Here is a 23,914-nt window from a genome sequence, read left to right as displayed (position 1 = left end):
CTCTCGTCGAAGCACGTGGAGGCCTCTAGGATGACGTTGCACTGGTTTGGAAACACGTCGTCTTCTTCGCTCTGGTACGAACTCAACTACATTGAATCCAAAGGGAGGATGAAGAAAGACGACCGGATTTGGTAGATTGCTTTCGGCAGTGGATTCAAATGTAACAGTGCAGTCTGGAAATGCAACCAGAACCTTAAAAAACCGACGATGGGACATGAAATTACATATATATCCTCAAAAATCACAGTCAACAAACGGTCAAATAGACAGAGGACCAAATTGTGTTAAAATTACAAAGTTAAGGACTTAATTGGTTGAAATTGAAAGTCGAGGACCAATTTGTGAATTTAGCTATAGTTAAGGGACCATTTTGGGTATTTACTCTAAGTATTATTAGCATCATCATTATTAGTGATGAGATAATCTACTATATATACTAATAAGAGCCCAAGAGAGTTAGGCTTATAATGGGTAGAAAAAATGACGGTCACAGATTTTAATTAAATGAATGGCTCAGATTGATTAAAAGATTAATAAGATTTAAATTTTACACTAAAATTTACTAAAATACCCACACACCGTTACTAATTCCGTTAAAATTTTAAGAATTTCCGTTAGTTCACCGTTAACTTACTCATTGATTTCAATAAAAAAAAAAATGTCTTAGGTTCAAACCTCACCCCAATCAAAGTTGGCATAATTAGTACTCTATTTTACTCTTATTAAATTATATAAATAATAATTTAGTAGCTACAACAAAAAATTATAGATATGTAATAGGGCCAGTAACATTCAAAAAAAAAATTTAGAATTATGTGTCCACAATGCCTTTATTCAAAAAAAAATTATTCATTATCAATAAATTAAATAAGAGAAATAATTGTATTAGTTATATTGTCTTTATTTTTCTACCATATAAAAATTCTTTATATTCAAATTTATTAATTGATTATATTCGCTACATTGTCTTTACAATGTCTTAATTCAGTGAAAAAAAATTATTCATTATCAATAAATTAATTAAGAGAAATATTTTCATTAGTTATATTGTCTTTATTTTTCTCAAATGTAAAAATTTTTACATTCAAATTCATCAATTAATTATATTCACTACATTGTCTATTATCTTTTTTGTGCACTATTTTTCTAATTAAATATCAAAGTTATAATACAAAATAATGCTATATATTTATTTACCAAGTATTTTATTAATACCATGAAAAAAAAAAATATATATATATATATAATTAATAAAGCCAACCTTGCAATGTCCTTGTTTGACAATCAGCAGTTAGCGGATTATATTAGCGGATTTGACCAACGAATTTATTTAATTATTAACATTGGGTAGAAAAAATGATCGCCAAATTATTAAATCAAATGAATGGTTCAAATTGTTCAGGTTTTAATTTTTTTTTTTAAAGTTTTTCTAATTTATCCTTAATTATATGATTATCCATTTAACTTTTCCGTTAAATACCGTTAATTCACCGTTAGTCTAATTCTAATATTAACATCTAATATAGAATTATAATTACACCATTAATCTAATTCTAATATTAAAGTCTTAATAGAACTTAACCACAAATCCTAATGTCGAAATCTCCTCAAACAATATTAGTATATATTTAATATTTTATGCCCTAATTTTTATTTGTTCTCCCTTATGTCCCGTATTTGGTTTCAACCATACCTATACAATTATTTTATTGACAATTATAATCAATCTTGACTATATTATCTTGCATTTGTAAACTTAGAATTACCTATTTAACCCGCACGGACTTAGCTCAATAGTTTAGTGGGCAGTATTTGGGAGAAGAGACCAAGGTTTGAACCTCGGCGGCGGCAATGCGGGAATTATGTCCAAAGTGTGCCGATTCCTTGTTCGCACCGGCATTTGGTCCTGTCTGCTGAACCATTGAGTCACCGTGATTTACAACTTCCCACAATGCTCTGTCGGGTCGGAGTGTGGGGGACCCTTGGGGTTGGGGACTCAACCTTTGGGAGAAGAATTACCTATTTAAATACGCAAATTCAACCTTCAATTATCTATGCATGAACAATTTCAATATAATCTTGCCTTAATATACTTTAAAGTACTTATTTAAAAAAAAAAAACATTGGGCATTATCCAATTGCGCAATGCGCGTAAAAAACTAGTCCTATATATACAGAGTATAATTATTTATTTTTCAAACACCTTTGACCATTGATTGAGATTAATCCGTAATTTAGCGTGTTATACACACATATACATAGTTACGTGCACTCCAAGTAAATCATTTGCCTATATGCTATGGAGTCTGTACATTTCTATTTTCAGTTCATGACCCAAAAATGAAGTCGCCACCATACATTATTCCCTATATGGACCAAACCGCAAAACAAAAGGAAATAAACTAAATAAATATTTATATTAATTAACGTGAGACAGTTGGCCAACGCGTATGGAGTATGTACGATATGATTCCTAATCTGTTATATACATTCATATATATCATATATTCCACAAATAAAACTAAAAATTAAAAAAAAAAAAAAAAAAAAAACGATTGCAAAATATTTATTTTAAAATCAAGCAAATATATTACTGTGTGATATTGTTTTAAATTTTCTTATTGTATAATTTTTCATGATAAAAATCTTTATTGCTGATTTTTTTTAGTACTATCTGTTCATAATTATTTTAGACCTATTAGTAAATTACTAAATTATATATATGTAAAGTGTTTTGTGATGCGAATGTATTAATGGCACGGTTTACGGGCCTTCCAAGAAACTCCTTGGGGGCCTGGAAGGATCCTCTGGATCATAAGATGCCGTCAGTGTTATTTTGGTAAATTTGGCATACAGTCCCTTTTCCCCATTAAATAGCTAGCCTTCTCCATTAGCTCAGAACACAAATTAGAAGGCAACAGAGAGAGAAAGAGAGAGAGATGAGGGGAGAAATGGTTCAGACAAACGGCGGCGCAGGGTCGCCGCAGTCGAATACATTCTGGGAGTGGAAATCTCCATTGCCGTACATATTTATAAGCTTAGGTTTAGCGTTCGGTATCATTCTCGTGGCGATCATCGTCCTGGCTTGTTCCCTGCACAAGCAGTCCTCCGGCGGCGCCGACGGTGACGAGAAATCGGGATCGGCGGTGAGCCGAAGCGCGGAGATGAGCCCGAGTTTCATCGTCGTCATGGCCGGCGACGCCAAACCCACCCACCTCGCCATTCCCCTTCCTTCTAGCTTCATCGACAAAGCTCCGTCGTGATCAATCTGACGCCGCCAGAATCTAATAACCCCATAGAATGTAATCTTGTTTTTTTTTTGGTTTGGTTTCTGTAGCATCCATGAAAATGTATTTAAGAAGATGAAAGTTGATAGATGTAATCATGGCCGGCAGTCAGTTTTTACAGTAATGGAAAAACAATTTTGGCATAAATAAAAGAATAGCCAAATCCTTAAACTTCCTCTTCAAGTTTTTCTTTTTGCAGTGATTAATGTTCAAAGAATTATATATGTTCTCTGTAAACATCGGATTTTCCGAAGCAATCTGTTCATGAGGATCGAACAAACTATTCATGTCCCCATCAAACTATTCAATTCCAGACCACACCCATATATTACATAAAGTAATCAGATTGTACCAATGTTGCAGAACGCGCTAGGCCCTAATCAGGCATTCAAGGGTATCGCCTTGGCCGTCAAGTAATTGGAGTATATCATTTTTAGTTAGGGTTAAGAGTTGTCAGACTCTTATATAATTCCTAAACTAGTCAATGCATATGTTAGATGGTTAGTTGAGTACATGGTTGGAGAAATATAAAACAAGAGTAGCCAAGTAGGCAAAAAAATATTGGGTCGAGTTAGGCACTGACTCAATCGAATTAGGCGCCTGACTCGATTGAGTTAAATGCTCAACTTGGCGTAGGGCGCTTAGTCGATCGGCCAATTAAAAGTCGCTTAGGGCTGAAATTGTCTGGTGTTTAACACCTGGTTGGTACCTAAGCGATCACCTAAACCGATTTTTACAACATTGAATTGTACTTATATATATGGATAGTTCAGTTGATTCTTGATAAACTGTGGGCAATACAATTAATCAGATTGCAATCAGTTTCATTCCAGTCCACTACTGGTGCATCATATCCTATCTCTTTGAAAGGATGAGGGAGCTAATTATGGTAAGGATGTGGACATGATGATGGGTAAATACATTATGTGCGTTTCTAGGGATGGTGGCGTTTATTGTATTCAATTCAACGGTGCGTGGGTGGTATAGTACAATATAATTGTAATATTATTTTGCACTTTTGCGCTGATTCTGATGTCATGATGTGGTTAGTAGATATGGGAAGGGAGGACGCGGCGAGGCGTCAAGGGAAAGTGGCAGGAATTCAGTAAAAAATTAAAAGGAGGGTGGCGACAAACTTTAAAACTATTTAATGCATTCTGGGAAAGTCTGTCGAGACTCGAGACCGTGAGTAGTGGTTGCGCCGTAACTGCTGCTTTTCTGCGGCATATTCCGTGCTATATTCCGTCTTTGCCTTTTGTCGTTTTTCACCACGAGACGCGGCGACTTAACGGGGTCAACTTTTTTAAGTGAAAACAACAAAATATTACGTTTCAAAATATGGTTAGTCCGAGGTCAATAAATGCTATGGAGTAATATTTTAATTAGTGGTCTTTCTTTGCTTATTACTCATGGTAATATTTTATTTTATTTTTTTCAAAAATTTCATACATTTAAAATATATTATATATTCCAATTTCAAACTATACATATACAGAGTAATATTTGGTAACTTAAACAAATACCTTTTAATACTTCCATAACATTGTTTAACTTAATATCTATTTTACAGAATATAAATGCAAAATAAATTGGATTAAATAGAATTAATGAGTCAATGACCTTATGATCTAGTGATACAAAGTGGTTCTCTCAAATAAAAGGTCATGAATTCAATCTCCAGTATGGACGATACTACGATGCAACAAGAGACAATAGTACTCAAAAAAAAAAATAGCATTAATGAATTATATTATGAATGTTCCCCAAGCTAAAAGAAAACCATCAAATTAGAGTAGGCATGCAATGAAAAGCATTTTTTTTTCCTTCTTCACTTTCTTTCACAATTTTAATTCTTTAATTAAAAAATAAAAATTAAAGAAATTGGGAGAAATGGTAAATCATCTTTATTCTCTTTCTCAAAATATGAGTGCAAGAGTGCAACATTCTTCTATAAAACATATGTGCCATAAGCCCATGACTATCCAAGCCCACACAAAAATCATGCTATGGTCCAGTCCATAAAATACCAAAATGAGCAATCTGCGTTAAGGGAACATCTATTACAACATCTTCATACAACATTAACAGATTTCAATCACCCAAATACACTGGAAGCACCAAGAAGCATAGAGATTAGAGATGTGCCAATTTGAAAACTAAATTAAGGTTTGATTTTAATTCTGAGAAATTTCATACAAGAAGAATTTTGGTGTGTACAAAATCTGTGTCTTGGTCCCGATTCATAAATAATACAATAGGTAACAACAAAACAAACTATAGTGAGCTACTATGGGGAAGAACTGAAAGCCTAGAGCTTTGTCTGGCAGTTATATAAGAAATGGAAAAGGAGAGACTTTAAAGTACTCGAGATGAACAATGAGTGTAATTCAGTTTTCCGTTACCTCAGAGTTGGTGAGGCAATAACAGACAGTTCATCTACATCCCAAAATTGCACATCTGCACAAATTCCATTTCCGAGTCGACATATTTAGTCCATAGATTCTTATATTGGTTCATGGCAATGTCCAACCAAGGTTTCATGTCCCCATTAAAATGGATGACAGCAGCATTATTGATTTCATCCATGCCGACACTTGGATTATAACCAAGGCCAAGCACATGCCACGATCTATCCAATGATTTGGTTGTTGAGTAGAAAGTGAGTAGCCCAGGTGGAAGTGTTCCCATCTTCCATAAGGTTCTATCCTCATTCTAATAAAAAAGCAAAAGAAAAATTTATAATCAGTAAAAAGATCATTGGTAATGGAACAAGGAAAGGAAAAGAAAGGTACATCATATTCTTGTACTCAATCTTTAATAGAAGTAAACTTATTAGCAAATAATAATGGAAAAAAATAATAATAAAAATAAACTCACCAAGTTTTGCCAGTAATGGTACTGCTCAGTCAATTTTTCACGCCTCCAAGCATCAAGGTCAAATATATTCATCCCAAATGCCCACGCACATGCCTTAGGATTGAACTTTTCCCGGATGAGAGGATGAGAGAAGTTCAGATAGTGGGCAAAGCGGTGAAAAGACCCAAAGCAGGTTTCAACAGCTCCATTTACCTTCCCACCCATATCTATGTTCCAAAGTGCTGTCAAATCCTTCTGGACCACAACATCATCATCTAGGAACAAAATCCGATGTAGGTTCGGATACATTTCTGGCAAATAAAATCTTAAGTGATTCAACACTGACAAGTACTTGGGGTTCCTAAATTTCATGCTGTTCACATCTTTAGTTGCATTCTCTGCTCTGTTTTGGAAGTAGAACTTCTGCAAATTTACAGACTCAAGCTGTTTGATTACTGGAACATATGAGGAAGTTAAGAACTTGTAATCCTCTACAGATTTAATTTCAATATGAGCTCCCCCACCTACTGGCCTCATCTTAAACCAGACCTTCATAGCAGCTACATTCATCTTGTCAGTAACAATATGGAAGACATGTTTCCATGGCTCCTTTGCATTCTTTATGACTGAATTCACTACCACAGAGACGGCAATTACATTATCAGAAAATATTGCATAATGATACAAAGTGGGGTCCTCAAACTCAGGCTTAGGGGGTTGATCTCTGTATTTTTCTGGATTGGCAATTCTCTCCCCCATAAGCCGCATTGCAAGACAATGCAAACTCTTTGGAGTAGATTTCGCAGCTATCATACTGGCAAAAGCACCATTTTTCTTAGCCTTCTGAAGCAACTCACTAACAGCAAATATTGTATCCTTTAACTTCTGAATCTTTAACTGATTATCATAAGACTCTTTTGTTTCAGCAATTATTGACCTGGTAACCTTGATTCTATCCTTGACCTCCTTCTCAAACTGTCTCAAAGAATCCTCATCCATAGGCCCATCAGTCTCAAACAAAGCTGTTCGGTAATTGGGTTTCATTTGAATATCTGAGAAAGTCTGAGCCAAGTCCTCAAACAATTTGAGCTGCTTAGAGATATCAAGCTTGAGTTTCCTTGCATAAGCCGCATAGGCATTAACAAGTGCTATATGGTCATTAGCTTGCTGATGTATTAAATCTACTCTAGTCTTTAAGGGATCTGATTGCAACGCCAGGAATGTTCTGTGCACATACACATTTCCAGCAGTCTGCATTGCAGGTTCACATTTAGCAAAATTCATTATAAATCCATAACTTAGAGAGAAGCAGTACTAAACATAGAAAGAATTCAGCTTAAGCTTCATATCATTAATTCATGCACACGCCATTTACATCAAGATTTACAGTATGACTTGCATCATGAAACAAACTATCAGAACTGAAGTTCGAAAACGCCATCTTAGCTTTGGTTGGAGTCAAAAGTACAAAACAAACTCATTCTAACTTCTTTGTTTTGCTATTTAGATCTCCACCAATCAAAGCCAATACTATGTCTTCACAATTAACAAGAGTACAAGTGCAATCATACTGAAAAAAATTGTATTTATACAATTAAAGTCCAGAAAAATAGACGATTCGAATTATCAGAACGAATATCAATCTCACTGAACCTACTCAATCAAAAGCATATGCCAATAGCACATCGAAATTCTACACTGAACAGTTTCACCATTAACGACTGAGCTATGATCTACATATACGATTGGAGAACAAGCAGAAGCACAAACATACACTGAAATCGAAACAGTCAAAGAGAGAGATGACATACGGAGCCGTGGTGAGTGGGGCGGGAGGAGAAGAGCACAGATAGAGTGGCGACGAAGAGTAGAGTGAACATGGCGGAGACAAAGACGCGGTAGGAGAAGAAGTTACGAAGTGCCGATCCGCCGCCAGACGCTCCGCCGACGCCACGGCCTCCCCGGACTGCAACCGCCATTCCAGATCTCTCCGACGGATCTAACGGTCGATAACGATGCAGATGCGCGTGGACTGTATGTAAGATTCCCGATTAAAGCCAAAATATGAGCATTTGCCTGTACGCGATACTGGGATTTTGAGGCCAGTAGAGTAAGCTGGAAATGGGATCTGAAGATGAAGGATGAAGCTAAGAGAGATGGTCAGTCCCGCGTCGGTGGTGTTTTACTGATTTTTTTTTTTATTCCAGTGGATCCGCGTCACACTATGATTACTGCACAATTTGCAATGGAGGGTTATGGAGCCCTATTTTCACATCTTATTGCCGACAAACGCCCAAGTTTTGAAGATTTTTCTATTATTGTCTTTATATTAATCAATGTTCTACTTGTTGTCTCTTCTTTAGTCTTATTTCATCTTATATTTGTGGTTAATTGTTAGAGGTTGGGATGTAATCCAATCCAATTGAATCTAAACAATCAAAATTTACAATTTGATTCGATTTAATAATTGAATATTATAACAAAACTCATTGCTTCTTTAGTTCGAGTTAACAGTAATTGAATCGAATTTAAATATTCACTAAATCGAGTCTAATAAACTTATGAATAACTTGACTAGCTTACACTTTTAGTTAGAGGTTGCAATGTCTTGAGTGCGTATTGAAGAATGAGTCAAAAACTAATTAGCAGTGGCTTGGTTGATGGAACCCACGGGAACACATAGCGAAAGTGAATCTTTATAGGCTAATTGTCATTGCTTATGAGCTCGAACCTAATGATATATCCATAGCTAGGATGAAGCTTGGATGAAACTAAGTGGAGATCCAAACCGAGTGATATTGGAGAATTAGCGAAAGAGTTGTGGTTATATATGCGTGAAATGTGATTCGATTGAGCTAGTTGGTTCTAATTGACACTATAAAAAGAAAAATATATAGGCATATAATAATTTTTATGGTTGGATACAGATTGTCTTATACATACATGCTTCGTTTAATTAAGTTGTACTCTAACAAGTTCAAGACTCAGTCCAAAACCAGATTGACGCTATATATTGATAAGGACCGTCTTAATCCTCAAAAGAGAAGGTCCAAACTCAAGTTTTGGCACTTTAATAATAACTCAGTAAAAATATTTTTCTTTTACTTTTTTAAAAATGTATACAATTTTTTTTTTATAATTTCTTATAAGTGACTTATTCATGATATAAATAAACAAGGATAAAGAAAAACATTGACCAAAATAACTCAATGAGTAATTTGATAGGGAGTAACAAGGAAGAATTTCAATAAATATTTTGATTTAAAAAGAAAAGAAACAAGCACTACGACAACCGCTTTTTTTCACGTATCCAGGGGCGGAGCCAAAGGTGGGCAGGGTGGGCACCTGCCCCTCTCACCCCACCCCCACCCCCTATATAATTTTTGTATGTATATATGTATATATAGTATAGTTTTTAGTATTAATATAAAAAAAACTAGTAAATGTTAACAAGTGAAGAGTTAGATTAGTTGGTAGGACATGTGGTTGGTAATGAAAAAAGTCTTAGGTTCAAATCCTTGCATTAACATAATTTTACATATTTTTGCGTTTCTTCCCCTATGGCTTCAACACAATCACTTTTTTAATATTTAATATGTGTAATTTATAATGTGTTTTCTATTCAAACTAGTATTTGCCCCGTGCACTGCACGGTATGTAAATTAAAAAGTATTAATTGTGTGGTTGTTATATTATAAATTGTGTGAAATAATGTGGTTATAATTTATAACATATAAATGAAATATGTGTGGGAATTCAACAAAAATAATATGTAAATGGTATATTATAAATAGTTGCAATTAATGTTAGAAAACTTACATGTCATAATTTTTATTATTGAGTATATTTCTTTTTTAGTAGTAGCTAAACATGTAACAAGAGTTTTACTTGTCAATTCAGTGTAGAATATGACATGTGTCCACTTGATGGAAAATGTTTGAATCCTGTCAATTCCAAGCGGACATACCATATCACTCGAACCCACCCAAGGGAACAATACAAAATCTTTATTATTTTTAGTGATTTATAGAAAAGTCTACAATTCTTATTTAAAGATACAATAACATATGTGATCTAACCAACAAAGGACAACATAAATAGGAGGTAAACTAATGTAGAATGTGCAATGTGCATGCTGAATTACTTATAGAGTTTTAACTTTGAGGATAAGCGGCAGCAGGAAAAGGGCAGTGAAATTGAATGTGTGTGAGCATTTGGCGAAGCCCGGTGGCTTCTTCTTTGAGCTGAACGTTCTCTTGAACTGCCTGACCATGGCGTTCCGTGGCGTGGTTTAGCTTGCCCGAGAGCTGGTGGTTTTCGTTCCGGAGCCAAACCACCTGCGACCAAAGCTCATCCAGGTGCCTCTGCTTGCGCATGCGGGACCGCCTTGCGGACTCCCGGTTGGATATCATTCGTCTCTGTTTCCTCTCGTTTATCATCAGGTTCTGTTGCTGCTCCTCGGCTTCGTCAGAGGTGGTTGAGTTGCTGCTAAAGTAGCATGCCGGTTGGGAGATGATGAAGTCTTGAACTTGGGGATTCATTTGGAGGAGATGATGGTATAAAGGGTTGGAAAGTGTGGTGGGAAACTGCTGGAATGCAGAACTGGGGTCGTTAACGTTGTTGCTCAAATCAAAATGAGTAGGGAGTTGATTTTGGTTTGGAGCAAGTAGGTAGTGGAGTTCTGTGCTCTCAGTGGGCTGCATGGTTTGGTTTGGTTTTGCGTTGCCCAGGTTTTGAAGGATGGCGAAATTAAAAGGGTTTGGGGTGAGTGGAAATTGAAGGAGAGAGGCCTCTTTATAAGGTGGAAAAGTCTTTGGTTTCGAACCTTTATTGCAGGCTAGCTCGAGTGGTCGATCACTAAACTTAAAGTTAACATTTCAGACTAAAGCGAGGTTGGACTGCCCCAATAATATTTTGGAGCTAGGGTGTCATAGAAGTTCCGTAGATTAGAGATTGGACTCCCAAATTACAATGGATATGTGGGGATTCCACTCCCACCAATAATATATTGGAGGGGTTAACTGGATTGCACATTAATGGTTATATGCGCAACACGCCCTCTCACATGTGCTCTGATACCAAATTGAAGCATGTGTTCCATCTCAACTAAAAGTCTAAGCTGATAGTTGGATTGCACATTAATGATTATATGCTCAACATCTCTAAATTGAAAATTAGACCTCTAAGTTGCAAGGAAAGTGCGGAGATAGATTTCTTGTACGCAAAATCAAAATCAAATACAGGGAGCCCAGTTTACAGATCCCTCACTATGGGGAATCTCAAATCTGTTGTACTGTCCCTTGTACTTTATATGGCCCATCTCTGCACCCCACTCAAGTGACCGATCCTTTCCCATCTTCCATGGCCAGTGAAGGCACACATTTTTCCACACGGCAATCATCTGTGCTGCCTAATCAAGTTTTTGCATCAATTCTTGGTTGATTCACTCAGCTCTGCTGAATCTTCAGATGATAAATTGCAATAATTCTTGGCTTGCCGGCAGTGTTTATTTGATCTTCAGAATGCAAAAGCCCTCCCAAGTTGTATAGTTTGGCTGTGCTGTATTGAACTTGACAACTTGCCACCTTTTTCTCTGCAATAAAATGCTACATACATTGAAGTGAAGGAGTTGGAACACACTGTTCATATTGCTTTCATACTTAATCAATAGTGTGGGTAACAAAGATGTTCCACTACTTGAAGCAGAATTGGGTTTTTGCCTTTGTCTACCTTAATTTGGCACAACATCTTCATGTTGTTATCCAAAATCGTCAATTATACCATAAGAGTTAATTTTTTTACCCACACAAGTCTTATATATTAGCCCGAATTTCTATCAGTAGTTAGCAATGTTGCAGAAGGCACTAGGCGCTAGTCAGGCGTCCGAGGGGCGCCAAGCGTTTAGGAACTTCCTAGGCGGTCGAATAATTTGATTATATCCTCTCTACTTTTCCCATTCAGAGATGTGAGTTGTTAGACTATTATAATCCTATGAACTAGTCAATTAGTTATGGTTTGTGTTTCAGTAGGTTGAGAAAGTATATGAACAGATACTACAATGTAATAGAACCAGTAGCTTTCAAAAAAAAAAAAAAAAAAAAAAAAAGTTATGGTTAGTTGTGTTCATGGTCGAATGAATATAGAAGAGGAACAACCGAGCATACAAAAAATATCACTCATCTGAGTTGGGCGTCGACTCAACCTAGTTGGACGCCAACTAGGCGGAGTTAGAGGCCTCTAGCCAACTAAAAACTGTCTAGAGATGAAATCGTCTCGGCCTAAGGGTGCCTAGTGTCTAGGTGCTGGCTAGATCGATTTTTACAACACTAGTAGCTAGTCCATGTGGACAAGTACTGATCCAAGGTAAATGTGGATATCATCAAATTGGTAAAGGTGTATATATAATACGGAGTAACAAACAAGCTGAATCAGTGTGTCGGATGGTTATTGGAGAAGAAGTTTGACTAGCAATCTTTAGGACCATAGTGCAGCTTTATGATTCATGGTCTACTGGAAGGTAGGAGCAAGTAGCAAGCAGGTGTTAAAGTAGAGGTGATATGTATTCTGGACTGGAGACACCATTAATCTTGTGGTGCTTCTCTGTTGCTTTGCACGAGTTGTTTCTCAGTGCCCTTTTGTCATTTTTCATTTTCTTGACAGGATAAGAATGAATCGTCCAATTAATTGATTCTTAAATGACAGATTGTATCTAATAATATAGGTGGTGATTAGCTGTGCTTCTTGTTATTACAAGTATTGGTCCTCCAATTCCATTAAGAATCGTTATGTTACAGTAATTTAATTCCATCACAATTTTTATAAGTGCAAAGTGTACAACTTAGGCCATTTGGCATTTGCACCCAAGGATAAGAATAAATCGTCCAAGATTTTACAATGATGATGATTTGATTATGTTTAAAATTTAATTTTAAAAAAAATATTTTTTGGGTCAGATTTTTTGGCTGTATTATACTTTGCTTCTGGTCTCACTCTCACTAAGTCACTGTTCCTTTTTTGTTCAATCTCCTTTTATCATCTGCTTACTGCCTAGACATTCCATTGTTCAATTCCACAATGATTGAAGCAATAATCCTTCGCACCCACTCTCTCCGGTACATATTATAGTTTTGTGGTAGAACATGTGGTACTATAATGTACTACTGTTTTTTTATTTACCCTTTTGACATAATTTAAAGATCTCTACCATGTGTCGCTTTCTTATGCTCAACACATAACCTGTAGTGGGACCATTTTTGAAGATGAGTGAGAATTGCATGAATGGAGAATGAATAATAAATAATTGTAAATTTAGTGATATGTCATTTTAAAAGTGAGAGAAGATTGCATGGGTGAAGATAGCCTAAGAGGCTAAGAGTATATTGCAATATTTTCATTCAAGTTGATTTTATTTCTGTATTATATTCTCTCATGTTTTGAAGTATATATATATATATATATATATATATATATATATATATATATATATATATATATATATAACTTAGGACTCCCATGAACCCGTCTCAAGGTCTATGTAATTATAGGTTTTCCGACTTTTCGTTATTTGTACCCTGTTGTGCACAAAGAGGTATTGATAGAAGTAAGATTAAATATTGATTCAACGGTCATTTGTGGAGTAAGAGTCTTCTTATTTTTGTTCTTTAAATTGATCCACTTCTAGAGAATGAAATATATATATATATATATATATATATATATATATATATATATATATATATATATATATATTTAAAGGTTTACAATAAAATTAAACTTGACACTACAGCAAATTAAACTCAGTATGAAAATTATTATGTGGATCCGGGTTCAAATATTCACAATTTACTTTTTAAAAATTCACAATTTGTATATTGCGAATACACAATATTAACATATATAATTGATTACTTTGTTTTGTATTCACAAGTTCCTTTCAAATACTGCGGCCACACAATACTAACAGATTAGGATTTGATGACCCTTTATTGTATTCACAAATTCTCTTCTACAATTGTTATGTGTTTTTTACTTGAAAACACAATTTATATTCTAGAAGTCCACAATTTCAATACTAAAAATGCACAATTTATACGTCGTTAAGGACCATGGTCCACCTTACAAGGTGGACCCTGGTCTATAGTATAACAATTTAACTCAATATATACCCTCAAATAATGACTACAAATTTTTCTCCTAAAAATCAAAACCATTAAGGTGAAACTTTGGAACTCTTGAGAGGTCTAAAGTGGCAATCATTATTGTATGGATCATATTTTGTCTATTGTAAATAATGTACATTCAATACAAAAATAATGTATATTGTATTCAGGAAATGTACATTATTTTTATTCTGAGTGTACATTATATTGTATAATGTACATTCAGTACAAAAATAATGTACATTTAGTATATTAAAAATGTACTTTTTATTATGGTCCACATAACATTATGTGGACCATGGTCCACACAATAATTTGCCCCAAACTGGACACCAATCGTTATGCCTTGGACCCGTGTCCAGCATGCTTGCTGGACACGGGTAACAGTGCCGTTAGGCACTGTTATCTCCTTTTTTTTTTTTTTTTTTTTTTTTTTTAAAAATTTCAGATCACTTTATTATAGAAGTATATGTTCATAATTTTATTACTATATGTTAATAACTATACATTCATAACTCCATAACTGTACGTTCATAACTCTATAACTGTACATTCATAACTCTATAACTGTACATTCATAACGTCATAACTGTACATTCATAACTCCATAATTGTACATTCATAATTTTTGAAGCTCTATGTTCCCAATTTTAGAGCTCTATGTTCATAATTTTATCACTATATGTTCATAATTTTATCACTATATGTTCATAATTGTAAGTTCATAATGTTAGAGCTCTTTGTTCATAATTCGATCAATAACTGTACATTCATAATTCCATAACTGTAGATTCATAATCTCATAACTGTAGATTCATAACTCCATAACTGTAGATTCATAACTCTATAACTGTACATTCATAATCTTCGAAGCTCTATATTCACAATTTTAAAGCTCCATGGTCATAATTTTATCACTATATATGTTCATAATTGTAAGTTCATAATGTTAGAACTCTGTGTTCATAATTTCATAATTGCATAACTGTACATTCATAACGGCATAACTGTACATTCATAATCAAAAATAATAATAATAATAACGCCGTTAACGGCAAAACGCGCGCGAAATTTTTTTTTTTTTTAACTAAATGACGCGTTTTTTTTAAAAAACGATGTCATTTTGGGCCCGTGTCCACAATTCATTGTGGACACGGGTCCAGGGCATAATTTGCCACTGGACACCATCAATCATTAAGTTGTAAGGCCTTTGTTTATGATTGGGCTTCCAGTATTCCACACATTAGGCCTTTCTTTTTTTGGGGTATTTGGAGCTTACTTTATAATGATCCACTACATAAAAAAGTGGCCCTCATTGTGTATGGCCCTGCGGTCCTTAATTTATTTCATAAATGGGTTCCATTAAAAAAAAAAAAAAAAAAAAAAAAAAAAAAAAAAGAGAAGAAAAGGAAGTTCTACTACTCTAGTATTCCCTCACTTTTACTTATATGATGATATGACGAGCACTGATCAATTTTTATTTTATTTTATTTTATTTATATGAAGTCCTAATAAAAGTATCTATACTAAAATTTTATGTGTCGAAGTAAAAGTTGAGAGTAAAAAATAAAAATACAGATAGTATTTTTCTAAATAAAATTATACGATATCATTTAATTTTATGATTGATATTTTTCTCAGTGCCCTCTCTTCCTTTTATATCACTTGTAAAATACATTACAGGGTTGTAAAAATCGGTCTAGGCGCCCGCCTAGGCCCCGCCTAAGTTACCGGCCGCCTAGGCGTCCGCCTAGAGCCTAACTCAGGCGATTTGACCGCCTAGTGTCTAAGTTAGTCGAGTTAACTCGTCCATTTCGGTCGAGTTAATCCATCGGCTCGATCTATTTTTATTTTATATATATATATATATATATATATATATATATATATATATATATATATATATATATATATATATATATATATATATATATATATATATATATATATGTGTGTGTGTGTGTGTGTGTGTGTGTGTGTGTGTGTGTGTGTGTGTGTGTGTGTGTGTGTGTGTGTGCGCGCATACATATATATAATATGACATATATACACTCGTAGACTAGTTTGATACTTTGAATCTTTGGATGATTGAAGTATTTGAGTATTTCATATTTGAGTATTTTTAATTTTTAATATTGTTTTAATGTTTTTTTTTTTTTGAAAATCATTGTTTTGATGTTATGACTTATGAATTATCATTAATTCATTTATTTGGAGGTGTGTTATTTGATTAAATGTTGAAAACAAACTCATTAAAATATTCAAACTGCAAGTCTACCACTGTTTTTTTGGCGCTCGCCTAGGCGCCGCCTAGACGCTAGGCGCTGTCCGGGCGCCCGACTAGCGCTTAGCGCCTACTGCAACCATGCTTAAAAAGTGAATTCACATAAGGTCATCACAAAGACCCCATTTTGTAAAATAATTAGCTTGTGAGTCAATTTTGGATTTTTTTTTTTATATACAATTTTGGCTTATTTAACCATTATTAATTGTTTAACTTGGTTAAACAATCATGAGTGTTTGATTAATTAGCTTTTTGTAATAACTTATTGCTCCAAAATGTTAAAATTTAAAAAAAAAAAAAAAAAAACTACTCAAAATAAAATTTTCGGTCAACTTTTTGGGAAAATTATTTTATATGTAATCACTTAATCGCTAACAATTAATTTACCAAATAGTTTCTACAATCAACTAATCAAATCTACTAACTTAATCAACTTAGAGCCATTTACTAAACACCCTGAATTGACATAAGGCCATCACAAATTGAATCAAATACACGAAATGAGATTGATGAGTGAATATAATTCTTCGTGGTTTTGATCGAATGCATCGTCAGCCATTCACAATATGCATGGCCAATTACAAAGCTCGAAAAACAATGAATAAAAAAATTGACCAATGAAATGAGATTCATTATCAAACTTTAATCACCTGGCCTGCTTAATACTTGTCGCAATTATAGCCACAAGTTTTATTAAAATAATAATTCTATTGCCATATGATAACCTACCATTTTCATTAAAAAATTGTGACACAAATTTCTTCAATTAAGATTATCGCATATTAAATTTAATTATGTTCATGTTAAATACGGCGTAAAATTTTAAGAATGACAAAATATTTCTTTCAAGTTTTGAAATAGTTGTGTTATATTTCTAGAGTTTGAACCCGGAAGAATTAGACATATTATTTAATATAAAATGTGATATAAATATTCCTTTCTTAAATCGCATGTTGATAATTGCACTGCTGTAAATTATGGAATTTCCGACCACTTGAAAGTGATCTTAAATCAAGTCGAAAGCCTTGTTCCGACCACTTTTGGTATCCGAAAAAACCTTTGTTGCTATTTTTGACCACTTTTTGCTTTCGACTTGATTTAAGATCACTTTCAAGTGGTCGAAAATTCCATAATTTCCAGCAGTGTTGTTATTACTATATTTTTACCACTATCATCTAGTGGTAAAATAAGCACATAAAACGATTTTGCTTAAAATAACAGATCCCTTATATACACTGGCATCTGAACCTATCTTTACATATTCTCAAATGCTGACCGAGATATGAGGTTGAAGATTCAACTTTTGGGAGTGTCACATAAAGCGATTCAAAGTGGATGAATTAACGTGTATAGCTTTCAGGGAAGCAATTGTTTCTCGTGGCGCTGCCGCCGCGTCCATTAGAGCAGAAGAAAGGTACCTTCACCATGCATGATGCATGCAATTAATGGTCATAAATGAATGGAAAAAGAAAGAAAGAAAAAAAAAAAAAGGAAATGTATCATTTTCTCAAAATAATATTTTGTTTGTTTAAAACCGCAGGCCGGGTTCATGTTTTCATGGTAAGAACAAAATTCAGTCGTTATATCGTGGATCGCGGTGCATAATTGATTATGCACCGCGCATTAAAACAGCGCGCTTTTTTAAGTAAAAAAAAAACGGCGCGCTGTTAGTGTTAACGGAGTGACACTACAGTGTATCTAAACCGACACTGCCTCACGTATTATTTTTATATTATGAAATGAAACTGTAGTTATATCAATATGATACTGTAGTTGTGGTAAAATGAAACTGCAGTATATATAAAATGAAACTGAATAACATTTTACATATTTGAGTGTATATTGTACAATGAAGCTGTAATTATATCGAAATGATCATGTAGTTGTGTTTTAATGAAACTATAGTGTATATAAAATAAAATAAAATAACATTTTCACATATTTGAGTGTATAAATATTGAATGAAACTATAGTTATATTGAAATGAAATTGTAGTTGTGTTGAACTGAAACTGCAGTATATATAAAATGAAACTGAAGAACAGAATTATTTTTTGCGGAATGGCGCGAAACGGATTCCGTTTCTTTTCATTAAATAAAACAACATCGTTTTGATGCGCGGTGCATAATCGATTATGCACCGCGGTGCACGATATAATTTGCGGACAAAATTAAACTAGGCCTGCTTCATTGTTGTCACAATTATAGCCTCAAGTTTTGTCGAAATAAGAAACCGATTGGCGATTGCCATCATCATAGGTTATAATATATATTAACTTAGTCTTCTTTGATTTTTGGCGTCGTTACTGATAGGTTAAATATAATATTGTAATTATAATATTAATAAACATTAATAATTGTGTTGCCTAACCATGATTACGTGCCTAATTAACGCATATGTATATGTAGGGACACGGGGACAAGATATTTACATTAGACTAAATTAAATTCTTGACTAAATTAAACATATTATTAATTTATTATATTGGACCATATTGCATAACATATATGAGTCACAACCCTTAACTTAATTAATATAGCAACTATTATTGAATTAATAGATTGTTACATATACCGGCAGTGGATATCCGCCATGTTTGCACGCAACAAGCTAGTTTCGAAGTGGTTATATTAATGCATATATGGGTTTAAAGAAGTCGTTTCTCTGCCGCCGCGTCGATCCATTAGAGTAAAAATTAAAATGAAATACTTTTTTATGAATTTATAAAAAATATTACATATATCGCATGATACAGTCTTATACAAAACTTATTTTGCATGTAATATTGGCAATAGCTTCTTAAAAAAAGTTTTTCTTGCTAAATTCATATATTATATATAAAAATTAGTGGGTAAATATATGATGTACTAGTAATTGATCTAGTAAATCTAACGATTATAAAATAGTTTTTCTTGCCAAATCCATATATGTAGTAGTAGTCTCTTTCTTTCTCTTTCTATACGTATCAATGACCTTCCAAACCATGATTTTTGTAGTAGAGGTTTTGAGTTCATTAGATGAGTACCAAATACGTAACATTGTACCCCTACAGCTTAAAATAAAATTTAGTATGTGCTCATCATAGCTTATGAAATAAAAATGTTAGTTTCATATATTATACTTTTTTAGGGTTAAGAAGGGCGGACAAACCCGGTGACTAAAACTAGCACCATTCAGTAATAACACGCAATTTGGAGATCCCAACTGTATCATTCATTAAAGCTTCAATAACATATATTATTATTGTATATTAATATAACATGAATATAGTTTTTCTTACAATAATGAATGCTTCGTCAGACATCACAATATATGTAGGGTAAAATGCAAGGCTTGCATTGGCAAATCAATTTCTACCAATGAAATGAACTGCGTAGATACGTGGTCAATCAAGCCATCATAGTTGTCACACTTGTGGCCTCAAGTTTAATTTTGTTATAATAATAATTCGATTGCCATCATACATTAATAATAATACTATATATTGTACACATATTAACTATAGGTTAGATATTTTTGATTAATTAAATTAAATTGCTGACTAGGTTGCAAAGTGGGATCCAAATTGACGTGGATCACGAATTGATCGAGAGTAAATGTCGGGTTCTCCTCATGCCGTTAAATGTGCAATAAAAAAAAGGAATAAGGTTCAAATTGGCCACTGAACGTAACTTGAAAATGCAATTAGGCCATTGAACGAACAAAAAGTGCAATTAGGTCACTGAACACTCTAAAAACATGCAATTAGGCCACTGAACTCTCCAAACGTATGCAATTTCACCGGATAGCAGGTTACCATCAATTTTAGCAAGTTACCTGCTTACGTGGCAGCTGAGTTGGCATTTTTAATAATTTTTAATAATAAATTTTATAAAAAAATTGAAAAAAAATTAAATAAAAAATAAAATAAAGTCATAAATTTTTTTAAATAAAAATTTATTATTAAAATTTATTAAAAATGATTTAAAATTTATTAAAAATGCCAACTCAGCTGCCACGTAAGCAGATAACCTGCTAAAATTGAGGGTAACCTGCTATCAGGTGAAATTACACATTTTTGGAGTGTTCAATGGCCTAATTGCACTTTTTTTTCGTTCAGTGGCCTAATTGCATTTTCAGGTTACGTTCAGTGGCCAATTTGAACCTTATTCCTAAAAAAAAAAAGAAGAAGATAAGGTGCTTGGTAAATAATTGTATATTGATTGAGTTAGTGAGTTTTTTTTTTTTTTTTTTTTTTTTTGAGCTAGTGAGTTTGATTAGTTGATAGTCGAAAAATATTTGTTAATTAGTGTTAACTTATAGTTAATTACGTGCAAAATGACTTTCTCAAAAAGTTGATTGGAAAAAAACTGTTTTGAGCAGTTTTTTGAATTTTTGCGTATTGGAACAATAAGTTGTTCAAAAATTTAATTAATCAAACACTTCGTACTCATACGGAATGTTTAACCAAATTAAACAGCTAATAGTAATTAAACAAGTCAAAATTGACAAATATGCTAACTATGTTACCAAATAGGCCCATAATAATTTAAATGAAGAGAAGCTCTAGAGATTTGGGTTCTTTTTAGTTGCTATTGTTGTTTGTTTAAGCTTATTTTTTGGAGCCACTATATCATGTGTTCTTCTATTTGTCACTGCATTAACTTATTTTCTCAACTAATTTGCATGCGTTGTATTAAGTTTTCCATTATTATTTGTATTCTATATATACTTGTAAAACCCTAGTAACCGCTCTATAGCCTAAATGTTGAATTCTAGAGAAGGAGGTAAATCAATGCTTGAATATTAGTGCTCATTCCATTAAGAAAATAGGGAACTTGTCTATTTATAGAGGTATGATGAATTATTTTAAATTTTTTTAAAATATAACGATAGAAGTATAGAAGATCTCTATAACTGAAGTAATTGAATCCAAATTTATTTTGACTTCAAGTTATTGTATTCTATAACAAAAATAAAAATATAATAAAACAATTTTGTCCAAACATAATACATAAAAGTTTAACAAAGAAAAAAAATACAATTCAAAATTTAATTTTAAAATAACATTTTTGTGCATATTTAAATACAAAATTATTCACTAAAATTTCAATATCAATTCATTTTAAAATTTTATTTTTCAGTTACAATTATGATCAATATATTCATTCTAAATACATAATTATCAATTATATAAAAATAATGACTTTATATATACAATTAAACAAAAAAAAAAAAAAAAAAAAACAATGAGCCCCCAAAAATTAGGGGCCCTGTGCTTTTCGCCCTGACCGCGGCCAGGGCCAGCTCTAAGCATTAGTTATTGCGTAGACCGTGGTCTACACAATTATTTGCCGGCCCTAAGTACCTATGATAATGCATGCCAAATTCACACCTCTTTATTTTTATTCTTGGTAAAATTTGAATACTACACTATACAATTGTTAATAAAGCAAATTTTATAAACTTTACTTTAAATTAATTAACCATTTGAATTGTATTTCTACACCTCTAAATACAATTTTTAGTAATAAAAAGGGCACCGGCGGCGGAGGGAATGTGAGGGGTTGGTGGTGGTGAAGATTGAAGAAGCAAATTAAAGGGGCTAGTGGATGGGGTGCCAAGAGAAGAGAGGACGGTGCGTGGGGTCCACTTGTTTGATTCTTCTCCCAATTGTTGTTTGATTCATTCGTACTGTCGTAGGATTCATGTTCCAAATGATGATATCATCAATTATTTTTAAATTATATAATGGTCATTATTACTATGATGATGTTTTCGTGTGGAACCCATCCCATTTGCCGTAACACAATTCTCTGCTTACATTTTAACCTACTCAATCTTGTGGGATTACATTAATCATCAACTAAAATCACTCGTTAATGCTTTTACCTTATTATTTCCCACAAAAAAAAAAAAAAAAAAAAAAAGTCTCTTGCCCCACGAATTCTCACATCCAATTTGAATTATTACCATATGAGGTCCTTCGTGTATAATAATTTTGTCGCGTTTAGTCCTAAAATTTCAAATTAGTCATTTGTAATCCTTCAACTTTCAAATTTAACCATCCGTGATTTAAGTTTACCACCCATGGTCCTTCAACTATTAAATTTTAACCAACCATGATCCTTTCAAGAGGACTACGACTGGTTAAATTTCAAAACTTGAAAGACCATGAGTGGTTAACTTGGACCACGAATAATTAAATTTGAAAGTCGAAGGACTAGAAATGGTCAATTTGAAAGTTTAGGACTAAACATTACAAAATCACTACACTCGGAGGACTTCAGATAGTATTAACTCTTCCAATTTCTTTTACCATCCAATGTTTTTGACAAGGGAAAATGGCACTTTTTCCCCCTGTATTATATACTTATAGCACTTTTTCCCCCTATATTATTTAAGTGGCAATTTTCCCCCCTGATATATTAAATGGACATATTTACCCTTAAAATAAATATTTCCTTTATTTTACTTCTCCAACAAATTATAACCACAATTTGAAAAAATAAAATACATTAATTGTTGAATTTAGAATACTTTAAAAATAAAAAAATAAAATTTTAAAATAATGTTTGAACCAACAGTTCAAATTGGATCCGAAATTGTGAAACAACGATTCAAAATAAAAACCAAATCGCGATTATATATACTTATATGTGAGAGTCAATATAAATGCGAAAAAAACATACACTATTTGCAAATATTATAATTCTAATTTTAAGCTATTGCTAGTAGTTGTTCCGATTTGAACCTCTGGTTCACGGTTCAGAATCTATTTTTTTCCACTTCACAATTTTAATAAACGGAAACCCAAATATTGGGTTATGTTATGAATCATAACCGATTTTTTTTTTATTTGATTGCTATAGTGTTCGGTTCAGTTCGAACCGAACCGTGGCCATCCCTACGTATAAACAATAATTTGTTGAACAAGAGAAATAAATAAAATATGTATTTTAAGGGTAAAAATGTCTATTTAATATTATCAGGGGGAAAAACCGCCACTTTTATAATAATTGAGGGGGCAAATGTGGATGCATGAATAACTCAGGGGGAAAAAGTGCTATAAGCATATAACATAGGGGGAAAAAGTGCCATTTTCCCTTTTGACAATGAATAGTAATTAAGGTGAAAAACACAAAGGCCATGTTTGGTAAAATAGTTAGTTTATAGATTAATTTACCTATAAAATCAAATCCAGTTAGTAAAGCAATAAAAGTAAACAAATTAAATATAAAATCTGATCACATGATTCTACAGTTTAATTTACCTACTGAACATTATTGAGTCTGCAATTATTATACTATCTTTTAGTGAATGAATAGAACTGTACGGGTGAATAAACA

The 23,914-nt window shown here is 33.2% G+C and overlaps 3 protein-coding genes across 3 annotated transcripts; 1 reads left to right on the top strand and 2 right to left on the bottom strand.

Annotated features, from left to right (window-relative positions):
• Window positions 1-2,951: 2,951 nt before the first annotated feature.
• On the top strand, window positions 2,952-3,263 carry LOC109180236 (protein GLUTAMINE DUMPER 2-like). The gene has a single exon (XM_019329724.1). The coding sequence runs from the start codon at window positions 2,952-2,954 to the stop codon at window positions 3,261-3,263; it is 312 nt and encodes a 103-aa protein (XP_019185269.1).
• A 2,157-nt stretch (window positions 3,264-5,420) lies between these two features.
• On the bottom strand, window positions 5,421-8,388 carry LOC109180588 (probable galacturonosyltransferase 9). The gene is made up of 3 exons (XM_019330247.1): window positions 7,955-8,388; window positions 6,165-7,394; window positions 5,421-5,999 (listed from the first exon to the last, which is right to left on the bottom strand). The coding sequence occupies exons 1-3, from the start codon at window positions 8,120-8,122 to the stop codon at window positions 5,724-5,726; spliced, it is 1,674 nt and encodes a 557-aa protein (XP_019185792.1). The 5' UTR covers window positions 8,123-8,388; the 3' UTR covers window positions 5,421-5,723.
• Window positions 8,389-10,297: 1,909 nt separating this feature from the next.
• Window positions 10,298-10,846, bottom strand: LOC109180235 (basic leucine zipper 43-like). Its single transcript, XM_019329723.1, has one exon. The coding sequence runs from the start codon at window positions 10,844-10,846 to the stop codon at window positions 10,298-10,300; it is 549 nt and encodes a 182-aa protein (XP_019185268.1).
• Window positions 10,847-23,914: the final 13,068 nt, after the last annotated feature.

The sequence above is a fragment of the Ipomoea nil genome, unplaced genomic scaffold (genome assembly GCF_001879475.1).
Source record: "Ipomoea nil cultivar Tokyo-kokei standard unplaced genomic scaffold, Asagao_1.1 scaffold1026, whole genome shotgun sequence".
NCBI lineage: Eukaryota > Viridiplantae > Streptophyta > Magnoliopsida > Solanales > Convolvulaceae > Ipomoea > Ipomoea nil.
This window is presented reverse-complemented; position numbering and strand designations above follow the sequence as displayed.

Bases quoted from the DNA above. Each gene is read 5' to 3' on its own strand.
- LOC109180236 (XM_019329724.1), top strand. From the start codon at position 2,952: ATGGTTCAGACAAACGGCGGCGCAGGGTCGCCGCAGTCGAATACATTC.
- LOC109180588 (XM_019330247.1), bottom strand. From the start codon at position 8,122: ATGGCGGTTGCAGTCCGGGGAGGCCGTGGCGTCGGCGGAGCGTCTGGC. The intron at 7,395-7,954 runs GTATGTCATCTC...CCTGCAATGCAG, and splicing joins GCCCCACTCACCACGGCTCC to ACTGCTGGAAATGTGTATGT. The intron at 6,000-6,164 runs GTGAGTTTATTT...CTTTTTTATTAG, and splicing joins ACCATTACTGGCAAAACTTG to AATGAGGATAGAACCTTATG.
- LOC109180235 (XM_019329723.1), bottom strand. From the start codon at position 10,846: ATGCAGCCCACTGAGAGCACAGAACTCCACTACCTACTTGCTCCAAAC.